At 44.6% G+C, this 15,028-nt stretch overlaps 1 protein-coding gene across 1 annotated transcript in view; it reads right to left on the reverse strand.

The window, feature by feature from the left end:
• LOC115322701 overlaps nt 1-14,807 on the reverse strand; it is a gene marked incomplete at its 3' end in the record, with an annotated part of 51,530 nt that extends 36,723 nt beyond the window's left edge. Inside the window, exon 1 of the mRNA XM_029983060.2 lies at nt 14,729-14,807. Coding sequence (XP_029838920.2) covers nt 14,729-14,774 — 46 coding nt within the window. The remainder of the gene's footprint in view (nt 1-14,728) is intronic.
• Between the last annotated feature and the right edge of the window lie 221 nt (nt 14,808-15,028).

The following is a 15,028-nucleotide window of genomic DNA, read 5'->3' on the forward strand; positions in this document are numbered from 1 at the left end:
TTTTCGTTTATGTCATGCTTGGTGACATCTACAATGCGAACTACAAATATAATACATCAAAGAATCTATGATTTCAATATGTACAGCATTGTGAAGGTTATTTATTTCGAGTCAAAAATGCGCGAACATGGCTCCTTTGACGTTTTGTCACTAGATTTCTGAGCCGGTTTATAAAGATATTGTATAGATACAACATTAAGATTTACGTCATATATCCTTATTAAAACGTTCTCTTGAATTATATATAAATCATTGCTTTAACTCGAAAATTAATATATTTATGTCGCTCCAAACGTTTTCTAAGGTACAAAGTGAAAAAAAAACGTCAAGAGGAAATTAAAAAAAAAAAAAATTTTTGATTTATTCTCAAATTTAGAGTGATAGTTCTCCAGCGTAGTATTGTGTTTATTCATAAAAACATGTTGCATAATTTTGTTTCCTTCAAAGTTACAGTGCTGCAAAATGTGCCTTTTAAGCCGGCATTTTCGCCCAATGCCACGACGAGATTATCTTTTGGTCAAATGTATATTATGACTAATATATTTGTTGTGCTATATTTTTGTATTGGCCTCAAGTTCAAGTATTATACTAATTAAAAAAATATCTGCGTTGCTATTTTTTGTTATTAATTTAAGAAATAAGACTGCTTTGGCTTTTAAAATTACAAGTTCTAGGAGCTTTAGCTAAACTTTTTCCACTAAAGCAGAACGAAAACTTATAATAGCTACTACAACATTTTGTTTTACAGAAAGTAGTTGAAAGTAAATTCCGTGGTGCAAATTATATGCGAATATTTATTATTACATTCGCGATGAAGTGCGAATGTTGGTGCCACTAGGCTTGTTGCACTACTATTCATGACGGTTGTACGTGCGGCTGACCAAGGCAGACCTGCGACCTCACTGGCAGACTTTCAGTAAGACGTTCGTTAAGATTAAATATATTTGTAATTATTTATTCCAGTAAAAAAACATGAAAAAAAAAAGAGGTAATGAGTAAAGATATTAAGCACACTAGTTCCGGCGTTGGCGGGAGGGCGTCTTGAGAAGTCCGTCTTTTGTCCCTCTTCAAACCAGACGGACGAATTCCACGAAGCTCTCATCTGTGCTGCAATGATTCTAACGAGTGTGAGAAAATCGGTCGGCTCCTAATGTGGCTACAAATAAGTAATGCACACACTGGAGGATTTTGAACGAGCGTCTTCGAAGAATTAACACTCAGATCTTACACACTGCAAACATTTCTCTGCTTGCTATCTTCTTTTTGTGTTTACAGACATAATCAGCACAAAATACTCTACAAACGCTGTAAAGCCAGGGTCACACTGTTTATACACCATGCAAAAAACAGTCTGCACACAAGCTCAACGGCGAGCAATCACGAGATCTGTACTTGGAATGCGGCAAGGCAAGGAAAAAACTTGGAACGCGGCATTCGAACCGCGGATATTGCGGATAAACTCTTGTTTGCAGACTCTCTTTTGTGTGATGTATGAGCAGTGTGACCCCGGCTTTAGTCGCTGCCATGGCTGAAGACGTTCTGTCAAGACGCAACTACACGGGACTGGCAACAACTTCCGTCGTTTATAACCTCAGCGCGCGTATTGTCTCGTTTCACGATCGCAAGAATCCGCGACCTCCCAAAAGCATGACAGGACAGAGAAAGAAGGAAAGACAATGCGTTATTAGCGTTTCTATGAAGCAGTGTACAGAGCAATTCTAAGCATGTAGCAATCAGTTTCTTTGAAAAGAAAAGTGCACAAGGAGAAAACAGGCGATAATTGCGTGTGCTCTGTGGCCCATGCAGACTCTGGTTCCCGTAAAGCCCTTCTTTAGGTTCACGAAGGGGAGCCACCTCCTGCTTGTGGGGTTTGCTTTCCGTCTGAGCCGCCGCCTTTTTGATTTAGCGCTGGTTATGTCGGTGCCACTGATATTGCGCGCGTCGCTTTTAGTTTCGCTTTTGACGCCGGTGCTGGATCCTGGAGACAATAGCATATTGACAAAAGGGTTGCTTAACACCGGTGCCGGCAACGAGTCAAAGCGAGAGCAGATCCCTATGCAAACTGCGTGCACGTTGAGACATGGCTACAACGGATGCCCTTCATACCTCGAGACTCTAAAATGGGTTTCATGCATGGTTTTGTGGGAATGGGCGTACCAACCGGAGACGGGCAAGGGGGGCGCTTGTACACCCAGTTCTCAGAGTGGGGGCAAGGCGTGTTGTTGGCCCCCTGAAACAGCCGCCACTGGGCAGGGCAAACACCGGGCGGCGTCGCCCGAAGGATACCATGGGCACCGCCCCCCGGCCCTTTTGGGGGGGGGGAGGGCGGGTTGTCTGGTTTGCTTCCCCGCTCAAAAAAAAAGTTGATACACTACTGTGTGTGGGTCTTAAGGATTAGCGTGTTTTCTCTGCTTTTCGATCTGTCACATCGAACGATGCAAGGCGAGAAAACAGCTTCCGCGTCGGTAGAACGCCATCCTCTAAATATACCGACAGTGGACTGCTTTGCCGGGATAAATTCAGACCTAGTTTTATCTGCTGTTTGAAGACGAGCTCGATGTTACTTGCCTAAACTAAGACAGTCAGGGAGCCGCAATTGGACTTAAGCGCCATTCACGCACTTGCAACCGAGTAAAACCGAGATGGAACTTGCTACCGAATAGGACAGACTGAGGCAAGACCGTTTTTTAAGCCTCTTGCGACGGCTTTTGACCGAATGCGCTTTTAGCGTAGCGGGTCCTTAACCGTCGCAAGAGGCTTAGAAACCGGTCTTGATTCTCCCCGTCCTACTCAGTTGCAAGTGTGTGAACGGGCCTTAGACCGATTTTTAAGCCTCTTGCGACGTCTTGTAGACCGGATGCCCTGCTGCGCCATTGGTCCTAAGACGTCGCAAGAGGCTTAAAAACCGGTCTTGTCTCTCTCAGTCCTACTCCATTGCAAGTGTGTGAACGGCGCTTTACTCCACAAGGGCTTTCGAACTCTCTTCCCTAAACGCTGCGGCCGTGAGACAGTGTCAACCAGTTCGTGCGTCCCCTATTGGCCAAATTCGGAGCTGACCGATTTTCTCGCACTCGTTGGAATTATTGCCATACGTGTGGGTGCTTAGAGGAATTCGTCAGTCTGGTTTAATGAGGGGCGAAAACCGGAATTCTCAGGACACCATCCTGCCAACGCGGGCAACCAGTGCGCTCAATATCTTCACTCATTCTTTTTTCTCTTTTTTTAAATTTTCCATTTTCAAATTTTTTATTTTACTCAAATAAATAATAACAAAAATACTTTTTTTAATCTTAATGGGCGTCTTCATGAAACTTTCACAGTGAAGTTACAGGTTTACAATGGTCAGCCGGTTCTATAACCGTCACGAAGAGCAGTTTAACAAGCTTGTTGGCTCAAACCTTCGCACTTCATGGCTAATACTTATATAAATATTTGCATATAATCTGCACTACTGTTCTTTAATTTGTACTAATTTCTGTAAAAAAATGGTAGTAGTAGCAATTACAAGTGGCAAACATTCGGCTAAAGATCCTACAACTTGTCACTTTAAAGGGCAAGACAGGCTTATTGGTTGAATAAATGCAAAGGACGAGCAACTCGGGTATTGTTCTAATTAGTAGAATACTTGAACTGTACGAATACAGAGCAAAAAATATCTAGTCATAAGATAAAGATAATCTCGTATGTGACATTGGGCAAAAATGCCGGCGTGGAAGGTACACTTTGCAGCGCTGTGGGTTTGAAGAAAACAAAAGGATGTAACATGCTCGTTTATGAATAAACACAAGAGTACGATGAAGAACCATCAGTATTAATCTTAGAAAAATTGAAGATTTGTTTTTTTTAATTGCTCTTTGAAGTCTTTATTTTGTACTTAAATACAAGTTTGGAGAGGCATAATGTTTCAATTTTTAAGATAAAGCAATAATTTATAAATGATTCTAAAGAACGTTTTAATAAAGATATTACTAAAATTTTGATGTTGTAGCTAATCAATGTCTATATAACGACTCAGAAATAAAGTAACAGTACGTCAAAAAAGCTATGTTTGCGCATTTTTGACGCGAAATGTATAATCTCCACAATGCTGTACATATTGAAATCAGTAGTTTTCATGATTTATTATAAGTGCGACATATTTTAGAATTTTTATATTTGTATTTTGCGTAGAAGGTGTCACCCAAACATGACATAAACAAAAACTTAAGAAAATCGAACATGCCGTCCTGGCGCACTCAAAATTATTTTTCTCTAAAAAAATGTTTTTCGCAAAATCTTTTTCATTAAGTTCCCTACGCATGTTAAAGAAAACTTATAAAAAATTAAGGAAAGGAAAACAAAAGGCTCGAGGTACACCTAAGCACTTCTTATAAGTTGTGAATGCGAAAACATGCGTGCGGGAGCATTGGTCCCGGACCGATTGCTCCCGCGATCGAATATTCTGTCGCCGGCGAGGGGATTCTCCCTGCCGGCGTCTATTTCCCCGTGGATTCGCCTGCAACTCCGCAAGTGTGAACGAGCTATAAGTCGGTCTAAAGCAAGCGAATGCGCGTGACCCAACTTTAAACCATTTTAGAGCGCAGTGTCATGGCCTTTCCCGTTTATTGGGTCGTACATACCATCACCGACTCTCACCCAATTAGACGATGTAAATCCTCCATGACCTTGCGTTTTAGTGTGTGCATCTGTGTTTGAATAGTTAGTAGCTTTTGTCTGCGCTGTGACTTCCGGAGAACAAAGTATACTGTCACTAGCAGCTTAAAAAAAAACAAGGCATAGTTTATTAACGCTCTTTGTTTCTTGATTCTTGTGCCGGATTGTTTAGCGGCTAATGTTGCAGTCTCAGTGGCTGTGAAGCCATAATATAAGAATATCCCCCCCCCCCCCTCCCGCCCCCGACGAACCTTCGCACACTAAACTTTTTTCATTCCAGCACCAAAAGAAAGAAAAGTTCATTGGTGGATCTTAGGGAATGCGTTGGCATGGTCCTCGGGAAATGCTAGCGCTTTCCCTTTCAGTTTTCTATATTGACTTTCTTTTTTGCTTCCTCTATTTTTTGCTGCGTCTTTTTTGGGCTTCGTTACGGGGTTAGTGTTAGCGTTTCCCAAATGGGGACGTGTGTGGCGTTTTCAAAGGGTCATGCTGGCGCATTCCTGAAGAATCCACCAATGGATCTTCCTTTAATTTATTCCGGCTTCTTTTGCACGCAGACCCGCGTCGTCTTGCCGCTTCTTGCGTCGCATTTAGGCCAGTCGAGCTAGGCGCTGCTTCCGTTCCTCCGCCTCGTTCGCCCACCTTGCACACTTAGCAGCGGCAACCATTGCTTGACGCTGCTGCAAGTTCAGACTCGCTCCAGCGTCCGCGCGCGCATTGGCTTCCGCCCCCTAACGTCGCCTCCCTCTCGCCTTTGACATCCACTACTCTCCTCCTCTCTACGTGGCGCGCTTCTTTCCACTCTCTTTTCCGCAAACAAACGCCGTCAGCTTTTCCCCATCATATGGGTACTAATGCTGACGCATTAATAAACTCGTAACAAAACGCCCTTGTTCCCAAATTACCCTAGTAAGAAATTGACTCCACCGAAAACATCCTGGGTTCTGTTTCACTTTGGGTTCGACTGTAGCAGACACTACGATCTATAATGGAGCCAGTCAAGAAGTTCCAAACGTGCATCGTCACGGCGATCTTTATCTTTCTGGGTTTAACATCACAAACAAACTAAACGTGCAAAAAAGAACGCGTAACTGCGTTTTATTCACTGTGCTTGATTGCTTTATTCGACGATAGCAAACGCACAAAAGCGATGAGCGCCGTGACTATACAATTTTGGCGCTAATTGATTGACTCCGTAGGATATATAGCGTTGGCTGCGGTGGTACTTCAACTGAAGCGCAATATATGACCTAAATATTGTTACTCCCAACTAAAATATTATCTACTATTTGACCGTGATAAGATAAGAGAGGAAGTCGGGTCAGTTTCGTAATCTCCCTTGTCCGCCTTACTTCAATGTAGTAGTATGCAGAGTGTAAGTTCGTCTGCTTCTTGCACATAGGTTGTGAATGCGATGATGTCAGAACGCCGAGCTCTTATTGGCTGATTGAAATAAGACAGTGGGTAGACCTGGAGGCATTGCGCAGTGAGGTCTACCCACTATCCTCTCAATGAAAGTCCTTTAGAGCTCGGCGTCATTCTGACGTCACCACAACCCGTGCGGGAAAAGCATATGACTTATACTCTCCGCATACCTATCAGATGGTATCCGAAATTTCCCGGAGTACAGTCGTCACTACGACAACTTCGAAAATTCTCCTGTCCATCACCATTACCCTCGAAGTATAGACCCTAGATGTATACACCGGTCCCATGCATATATGCCACCCTGGGCGTGCATCCTGGAAGTCGTATTCGATTAGGGTGTCAAGCACAGCCTGCGTTTCTGCTTCGATTGTTTAAATCGTGTCAAACCGGCGGCCTTCCAGCTTCAACTTCAGTCGGGTAAAGAAAATAAAGTCGCAGGGGGACAATTTAGGTGAGTATAATGGGTGGGAGACGACATTCATGTTGTTTTTGGTCGAAAAGTCACTGGCGAACAAGGACGTGTGAGACGGCGCTCTTTCGTGATGTACCAGCCAGTTCATTTGTCGCCAAAATTCGTGGCGATGTCTTCGCACGTGGAAATTGTAGGTGGGATTGACTGGGACAATTTGTTTTGTGCACAATGCCTTTGATGTCAAAGAAAACTATGAGCATGCTCTTGACCTTGCTCTCCACCTGCCTCCCTTTCCTGGTCTTGTTCAGCCTGAACGTTTCAGTTGCGAGGAGTGTTGCATTGTTTTAGGGTCATAACCGTAACATTAGATTTTATCAATAGTGATGACCCTATAGAGGAGAAAGTTACAGCTTCAGAGACGATTTTACCACGCTCCATGCACGCGTCAACAGGCCCCTGCATTTGATCAGCTGTCAATATCCTCGGCAGAAATTTGGCGGCGAGACGATGGATATCCCTATCAACAGTCATAATTCGTGGGCATGTCCCATAACACATTTCCTCCTCATCAGCAGTCTTGAATGGCTCGACACTGATTGTCAAAAAGTTGCTGTTTAGCTTTGGCGACAATGTCGGTCGTTATGCGATTGAGCGGCCTCCCTGTGTCATCATTATCAACGAAATTCCGATCGTCCCTGAACCGAGCGTGTCATACAAACACCTGTGTAGAACTCACAATTTATTCTCAAAAAAATTATTAAATATTTGCTGTTTCCGTTGCATTGTGTTTTTTCGAGCTTTCCAAAAAACTGTCATGCACATTTGTTGTTCCTTTCTTTGATCCATCACTAAAATCTCCTCAAGCCGTAATCGCGACGTCGCAAAAATGGACATAACCCGCGCGTGCACCCATGTGCATTAAAATTTTCAACACTGATTTAAAAGCTTTGTAAGTGCTTCCACATACCGTTGCTTTGCACTACAGAAACGTCTGTTCATACGGTAGCACCAGTCTCACAAGTTTTGGATACAACCTAGTATACTTAATAAAAAGAGCAGTCCTGTGTTAGTCCACACTACAGCCACAGTGACAGCTGCGACACGTCACGGCGAAGTCGTTGGGCATCGGCGTCGCGTTCACGTACCTTGGGTGCGTAAAAAAAAGCGTTTTGAACAAAAATAGAAATTTCACCGTTTTGTTCCGACGGTTTTTTTGTTTTTTTTTCCGCAGCGCGTGAAAGAACGTCTCCTTTATTTTGTTATCGACCGTTTTGTTTTCTTCAGAGATCGCGTGTAGTGTCATAGCCTCCTCTATACGACAACGAGCAGACAACGAGTGAGAGGAGAGCCCTGTGACGGGCGCCCCGCTGCGGCGAGACGCCGCAACACACTTCTCCCGAACGATGGAATGTCCGCACGTGCTCCGCGCGTTCCTCGCGCTACTGCTTCTTTTCTCGTCGGGTTTGAAGACCATGTTTCGTGTCCTCGCCGCTGCAAGAGCTGTGCGCAGACGACCAGGTTCCCCCAGAGCCGTGTATTGGGAGAGTTTGGCCAATAGGCGGAGCAAAGGCTGCCGCCAGCGCCGAATATTCCCCCCACGCTTAGAGCGCAAACTAAATTTGTGACACAGCGTCGACCAATCAGGAAACCTCGACGTCAGAATATTGCAAACGACATTTAAAGCGTGAAATAGAAGCGTTCAATCTCGGCCTCTCTACTCCATCTCACAAATGTCGGCAGTGAAGACAAAGGTACAGGCGCGTGAGCCTAGCTCAGCAAAACGCTTTTGTTTGAACGAGAAACCGTGCATAGGAGGCACTTTCCAAAGCCACGCGCTCGTGCCCATGCCTTTGTCTGCACTGCTGATGTTTGTTCGCTCTGAGCCGGCTTGCTAGAACAGCGTCCCGAGACTGGCTGAAAGAAGACAGGGCAAAGGGTGGGGCGCGCGAGCGTCTTGAGACGCGGAGTCCCGCTCGGCTCGTTCGCTGGCTTTGGCAGTGCTTTCTTTCCCCGTCTCAGCTGAGACGCTGTTTCTAGCAAGCCGGCCCTGGTTTGGAGCGCGCGTTCATTTAATCTACACTTGAATATTGGCGTGACTAAAACATCACATGCACAAAGTTTTCAGCCAGCGAGAGTTAAACCGTATCCCTCTAGCGACGCTAAAACGGCTTAAATTAGTCGTGTCACAAATCTAGAGCTCACGACCACCGCTAGGGGCTGTTTCGAGGCCTGTGGTTGGCCCCCAGACGCTCGCCTATTCAAAGCAATGTATGGCCAAACTCTCTCAATAAACGGCTCTGGGTTCCCCTAGAGTTCCTGTACAGGCTCCCTACGGTAGCCAGAGTTGCGCGATCACGTAAGGAGCCGGATCAAGTGCCGTGCAGGGAAGAAGACGTTGCACGCGCCCCAGCGTACGCTCCCCGGCTTTTGAGCGCGCCGCGCGCCTCGAACATGCGGCGCCGCTATTCGCCGATTTCAGTCACGTGACGAGCGGGATCAACATGCCGTACAAGAAAAACGGCGCTACGGAGATGAACGAGCAACTCTGGCTCCCGTAGGGAGCCTATAGAGGAACTCTAGGTTCCCCTGAAGCTCCTTGACAAACGCGTCTTTTACAAATACCGCCAACCATTGTTGTGGAAACGCGCCAGACACGTGCTACGAGCGGGTGCTCCACCGCCATTGGCTTCCAAGGGCCGCTCATTTCAGTGCTGCGCCGCCATTTACTTCCAAGGGCCATTCGAGACACGTGCCTCGTGCACCGGCGCATTTGACGCTACTCGCAAGACAAACGCGAACACATCGAGAGGCTTTAGGTTCCCCGAGAAATGCTCTGTGCTACCAGATCTTCGCGCTCCAAATCTGCGACCGGGCACTCTATGGCTCCGTCGTCGAATTTCCAGGCTTCGTGAGTATAGACCCGTTGCTCTGGGACAGGGGGCGCGAGCGCGCGCGCAAGACGCGACCATATTATGATGGATGCACCGCCCAGGTGGCTCTGTAACGTTCGATCTTGCACGTGTCACGGTCGAATACAAGCATCTGTCAGCATTTGTAGATGCGCGATAAAAAAAACTTCTAAGAAAATAAAATTAAAAAAAAAGAGTTATGCAACTTGCGGCCGCAGCGTCCTATTAAACATTCCTTTCAGCTCTAATATTTGCATTGCTTTCTTTCATGCTTCTACGAGCACGGACGTTTCACTTTACATGATAGCGAAGCCAAAGCTACTTCCGAAAGCACGTTCCCCCGAACGATGTTCGCACTGCACGAGCGCACGTGCTTGGCAAGGACACTGAAAGCTCGGAACTCGCTCTTGTATATGCCTCTGCTACGCTGGCACTTATAATGGAACAGAGAATAAAAAAACTCTAGTGGGGAAGCGTAATGACGCAAACGCGAGCCAAATATTCTATCTTGCTGGCCTGGAGCGCTGCTCAAAACTTGAAAACCACATACCTATAGAGGACGCAATAATAGTGGACATCGGGCATTTGACCATTCGTTTTAAGCGCTTTTGTTTCTTTTTCTTTTTTTTACTTTTTTGTTTTGTTTTTTTTTTGTTCCGGAGCACGAGAAAGCGCGTCTCCCGGCACGAGCTCTTAGCATTGACAGTGCTAGAACGGCATTCTGTTATCAGCTATTTTTCCCCATAGAGCGCGTGGAGTGGGCGTCGAGTGCTACAGAAACACTAAGTACAAAGCGGGTTGTTAAATATTATTAAAATCAGCGAACAACGTTAGGAAACTGTTGAAGAAAACAGGAGACAGGAAAGACGCTGAAACTCACAACTCAACATATCTTCCGAAGAGAAGAAGAAAGAAAATGTCACAGAATATACAGGCAGATGCTAATGGCTAGCGAACTCCGGAGCGCGAGGCGATAACTTTAGACCTTGAACGCTTTAAAAAGGATATTTAGTTTTGTGATAAAGCCACTGATGGCTGACTCGCGCAGCGCTTCCCGAAATCATATATAATAAACGCCTCACAAATTCCTCTGGTAAGTTTTTCCTTATATCCTATACTATTAGAGTTAGCCAGAGTTGAACAACATGAACAATTACGACAGTGTAAAGGCAAGCAACCACATAGGTTAGGTCTAAGTGATGGTAATGTTCACGAAGCCTGTCGTTACCACACCGTCCAGTCTGTCCGACATAACTTCTACCACATGACAACGGGATGCTGTACACCACGAAGGAGGTACAGGGCGTGGCGTACATCATTCCCTTTTCATGTGGTAGAAGTTATGTCGGACAGACTGGACGGTGTGCTAACGACAGGCTTCGTGAGCATCAAAGTCACTGGATCCTGGGAAAGTAACGCCAAGCGCCCCGTATGGTCGCCATCTTGGTCTGTGAAATTAGCAATTTCTCCTTGACCCCTCCGTTCTTGGTGAGCCGATCTAGATTCGTTAGTGACGGGTAGCTTTATGGAGTGGCTTTTGTATACCGAGATTTTGCTAACCACACACCGGCGAAACAAGCGCACACATTTGTACCACCTTAAGGGGTATTCACACGAGGGAGAAATCCCGGGGATTTCTCCCCGGCACGCGCGCATCACGAGATGAAAACGCGAGGCTTTTGCACATCGCAAAGCCTGGCGTTTTCGTCGTGGGATGCGCGTGCCGGGGAGAAATCCCCGGGATTTCTCCCTCGTGTGAATACCCCTTAGGTACTGAAGAATAAGTTCACTGTACTGAAATACGCAAGAAGAAGAATATAATTGTAAGAGATCCATGGAGATGGGCATGAATAATAAGTTGATTGCATACAGAGTGCCAAAGACCCTTATATTGGCGAGGAACGCCTCCAGTACGATGAAGCTCCATGGAAATCTTGGCGCGAATGGTTTAGAACGGCCCTTTGGAAGCTTCGAAGATTTGAATGGACCAAGATGGCGATTTCCATGGCAACGTAGACCGATTAGCCAATCGCCTTGCTATGTTTGGGTTGTCTGTATGTTAGTATCCGTTTGTGTCCGGCTAGCAGGTAGGGGAGGCAATGGCGCTTCTTTCCCAGGATCCAGTGACTTTAGTGACCATTACCATCCCTTAGATCCAACCTAGGTGGTCACTTGCCTTTACACTAATATTATAGGTAGATATAAGAAAAAACGTACCAGAGAAATTTATGAGGCGTTTAATATACAGGGTTTACCGCTCATTCACACTGGAAGCGGATCCGCGTTCGCAAAGCGGTTGCGAACGCGGTTGTATAAAGATCCAGTACAATTGCACGCGCACTTGATGTCATCCAGTGCGCGTGCGATTGCACTGGATCTTTATAGACGCTTTACACACGCGCCAAATCACAGCCGCCATTGCTGACCTTCTCTTGTCTTACCGAGATGCCGAGCAACTGAAACGGTAGTTGACGATCCTCTAAAAAGGCCGATGCTTTAGAAAAGGACACAGTTGAATCTAATATGGCAATAACCTGGCCTGCTATGGTAATGATGAAGTGAAATAAACGGAATAAGAGGAAACAAAAACTGAAGGTCAGTTATGGCGGCGTCCATGCACAGCTGCTGCAAAGCGTCTATACAACCGCGTTCACAACCGCTTTGCGAATGCGGATCCGCTTCCAGTGTGAATGAGCGGTTAGGGAAGAGCTGCGCAAGGCAGCCAACAGTAGCTTTATCACAAAAATAAATACCCTTTTTAAACCGTTCAAGGTCTAAAGTTATTGCCTCGCGCTCCGGAGTTCGCTAGCCATTAGCATCTGCCTGTATATTCTGCCATTTTGTTTCTTCTTCTCTTTTTGACATATATTGAGTTGTGAGTTTCAGCGTCTTTCCTGTCTTCTGTTTTCTTCAACAGTTTCCCAACGTTGTTCGCTGATTTTAATATTTTTGAACCCGTACCAACTAGCCCAGCTCACCACCCTTCTACACGGGTTGTTAACTTTCTGCCGTAGTTCAGTGGTAAGGCCTCCGCTTCGGACGCAGCGGACCCAGTTTCGATTCTCGTGGGCAGCGGGCGATCTTTTTCCAAGATTTGGCAACATCGACGACGGACGCTCTACAATTCCAACTACAACATCAACAACAATTACAACATTAACAACGAATGTAATTCCCAGGTGCCGAAAGAGTTCCTAACAGCTGTCGCTGTAAAATGTGTGTTTAAAGGTCAGCTTCAGTATGTGCGTTTAAAGGTCAGCTTCAATATGTGCGTTTAAAGGCCAGCTTCAAATCAGCTTGAAACTATGCGTTTATAATTAAAGGTCAGTAAATGCTTCCCATACTTGTTCGGCTGAGTCACTGTAAGTTCGTGCAGCTCGCTGTTAAATCTCATCCAGGCGTAACAAAGCCCATTCTGACATGTAAATATGAGTTTTCGTTGGGGAAATACTTGGTGCAGTTATTGCATTTTTTTTTTTGTAAAAAAGATATAGAGAGTAAACTTAATATCTTTATTTGTAACGTATATTGGTTTTTAAAGGGATACTGAAATAAAAATTTAAATATATCTCTCACGTTCAGGAATTAATCAAACATTTTCAACGAAATCCGCTAATGACAATCTCACGTTTGTATTTTGAACAGATTGCTTTATTTTTTTAAACCGCCGATATCAGCGAGCGCTGGAAGAGTAGCAATCGGAGAGCGCGACACGACTCGGGAGATCCGGCGAGTCTAGCGTTGGTCCGGCACGCTCGTGACGTCATGTTTTCGTGGCTGCTGGGGTTCGCCACTTGGTGGCGTCAACGCGTTACAACCTGGACGTTCGAAATGGCCGCTTCCCGTTCCCCGCAGGAGTTGAATAGGGGCGGGAGAGAAAAGAAAATCCTTCGTCTTTTCTTTCTTACAGTACTCTGACTCACTTAAAAATTCCGTGTCGGCCAAGTTCGACAGGGCTTGCGCGCACCAGCTTGACGCCGTAAGTCCGCGGAGCAGCGCTGCTTTTACGGGGAATATGACGTGACGACATTCGGTTTATTCGTTTCAAATAATGTTTTTGTGTCTTTTCGTGCAAGAAATTTCATCTCTCCGTGGTGTGGCGAGAACGTGGCTTACATTCAGACAATAACATTGGAGCTAGAATTTCTTTCCAGTACCCCTTCAAAGTAGTGCACTTTAATCATATTATACACCTTGTTTCAAAGTAATTAAAAACTATCTCATTTGGCAATAATATATAACATTAGCTTCGATTAACTACTTGATAATAAATAAAATTATTAATTTGATGTTCAATTTATTGGTTCCATTTTGAATAGTCTATGTGAAATCACAAAGCGGATATACAAGAGTTTTCAACTTGGAAGAACTATAATCAAAGACGACCAGCACGTTAAGACATTGAGAAGCAAAATAACACTTCTTATTTGTGGAAAATGTAACATCGCAGGGTGAATTCTGTTTTAGGCACTTAACAAATATCTACTGGCTTCTGGGAAAGCGCTGCGTGCGAAACTTTTGTGCGAAACTTTTCGTCTCCTACTTGTAACTTTTGAGTGAGTCAAGTTTGCTCTTTTGTGTAAAACAATGAGTGCACCGCCTATTCCCATGTTTATGCTAAATCACAGTGTCCGAGCCTGCGCACTTGATTTCTGAGATTAATTTAAGTAAGTTCAATTAATTTTGCTTTTGCTGTACGACCGACTTGCGAAGGAGTAAAATATTTGCAAGTGCTAAAAAAAAAATATGTATATATGAATATATCTTTTTTTATTTATATATATACACATATATATTTTTTTTTCAAATATATTTATAAAATATAGATCACATGTCGCTCTTCAAATATATGTAAATCAATATATTTCAATACTCGTTTAGCATCAACGTTTGTTTAATTTTTTTTTTCTTTCTTTGCGATAGATGTATTGTAAGAAAAAATATGCTGATACCATGTTTCTAAAGCTCACAAAGAAGAAATAATGCATGTACACGTGATGAGGCAAACAGTGAGAGAAATTCTGGAGCTCAACGAGCATGTACTCCGTGCCAGCAAGCGTTGTACCGCTTTCCACGCGCTAAAGTGTGCTTCCAGAACACCTCTGAATAAAAACACTTCGTTTCGGTGCATTAATAAGACAGGTAAGCTAGAAAGACAAGGAGGACCGGTGTAGTGGTTAGCACTCCCGACCGGATATTGGGAAGCTCGGAGTTCAGTTCCCGGCTCCGTCAAACATTTTTTGTTTCGGCGGTTTCGTAGAATTGTTTCATAGAATTCATCTCCCTATTTTCGATTACTGCAAGAAAAAAAATAATGTTCACTCACCAATTGCCGTGCTTAAAACGACGAGTATGGCCTTTAGCAACAGCATTGTAGAACGTGGGGAATGTCTTCCGTATGAAGTTTGGATGAATAATAGAATACGGAAGACTTTAAGGTCGCCTTCTCTCTGTCGAAACACTAATGCAAGGCAGCTGCAGCTTTAGTGACTCCTTGTGGGCTGTAAAAGCCAAACTAAAAAAACAAACAAAAACGATTACATTGTTTTGAGAAAGTGCTTCCTATTTCATTGTCTGTTAGAGCGCAGCTCTTAGGCGCCCGTTTCCGGCTTGAGCGGCGTCGGCG

This window comes from Ixodes scapularis, unplaced genomic scaffold (assembly GCF_016920785.2).
Source record: "Ixodes scapularis isolate PalLabHiFi unplaced genomic scaffold, ASM1692078v2 PGA_scaffold1__304_contigs__length_218370807, whole genome shotgun sequence".
NCBI lineage: Eukaryota > Metazoa > Arthropoda > Arachnida > Ixodida > Ixodidae > Ixodes > Ixodes scapularis.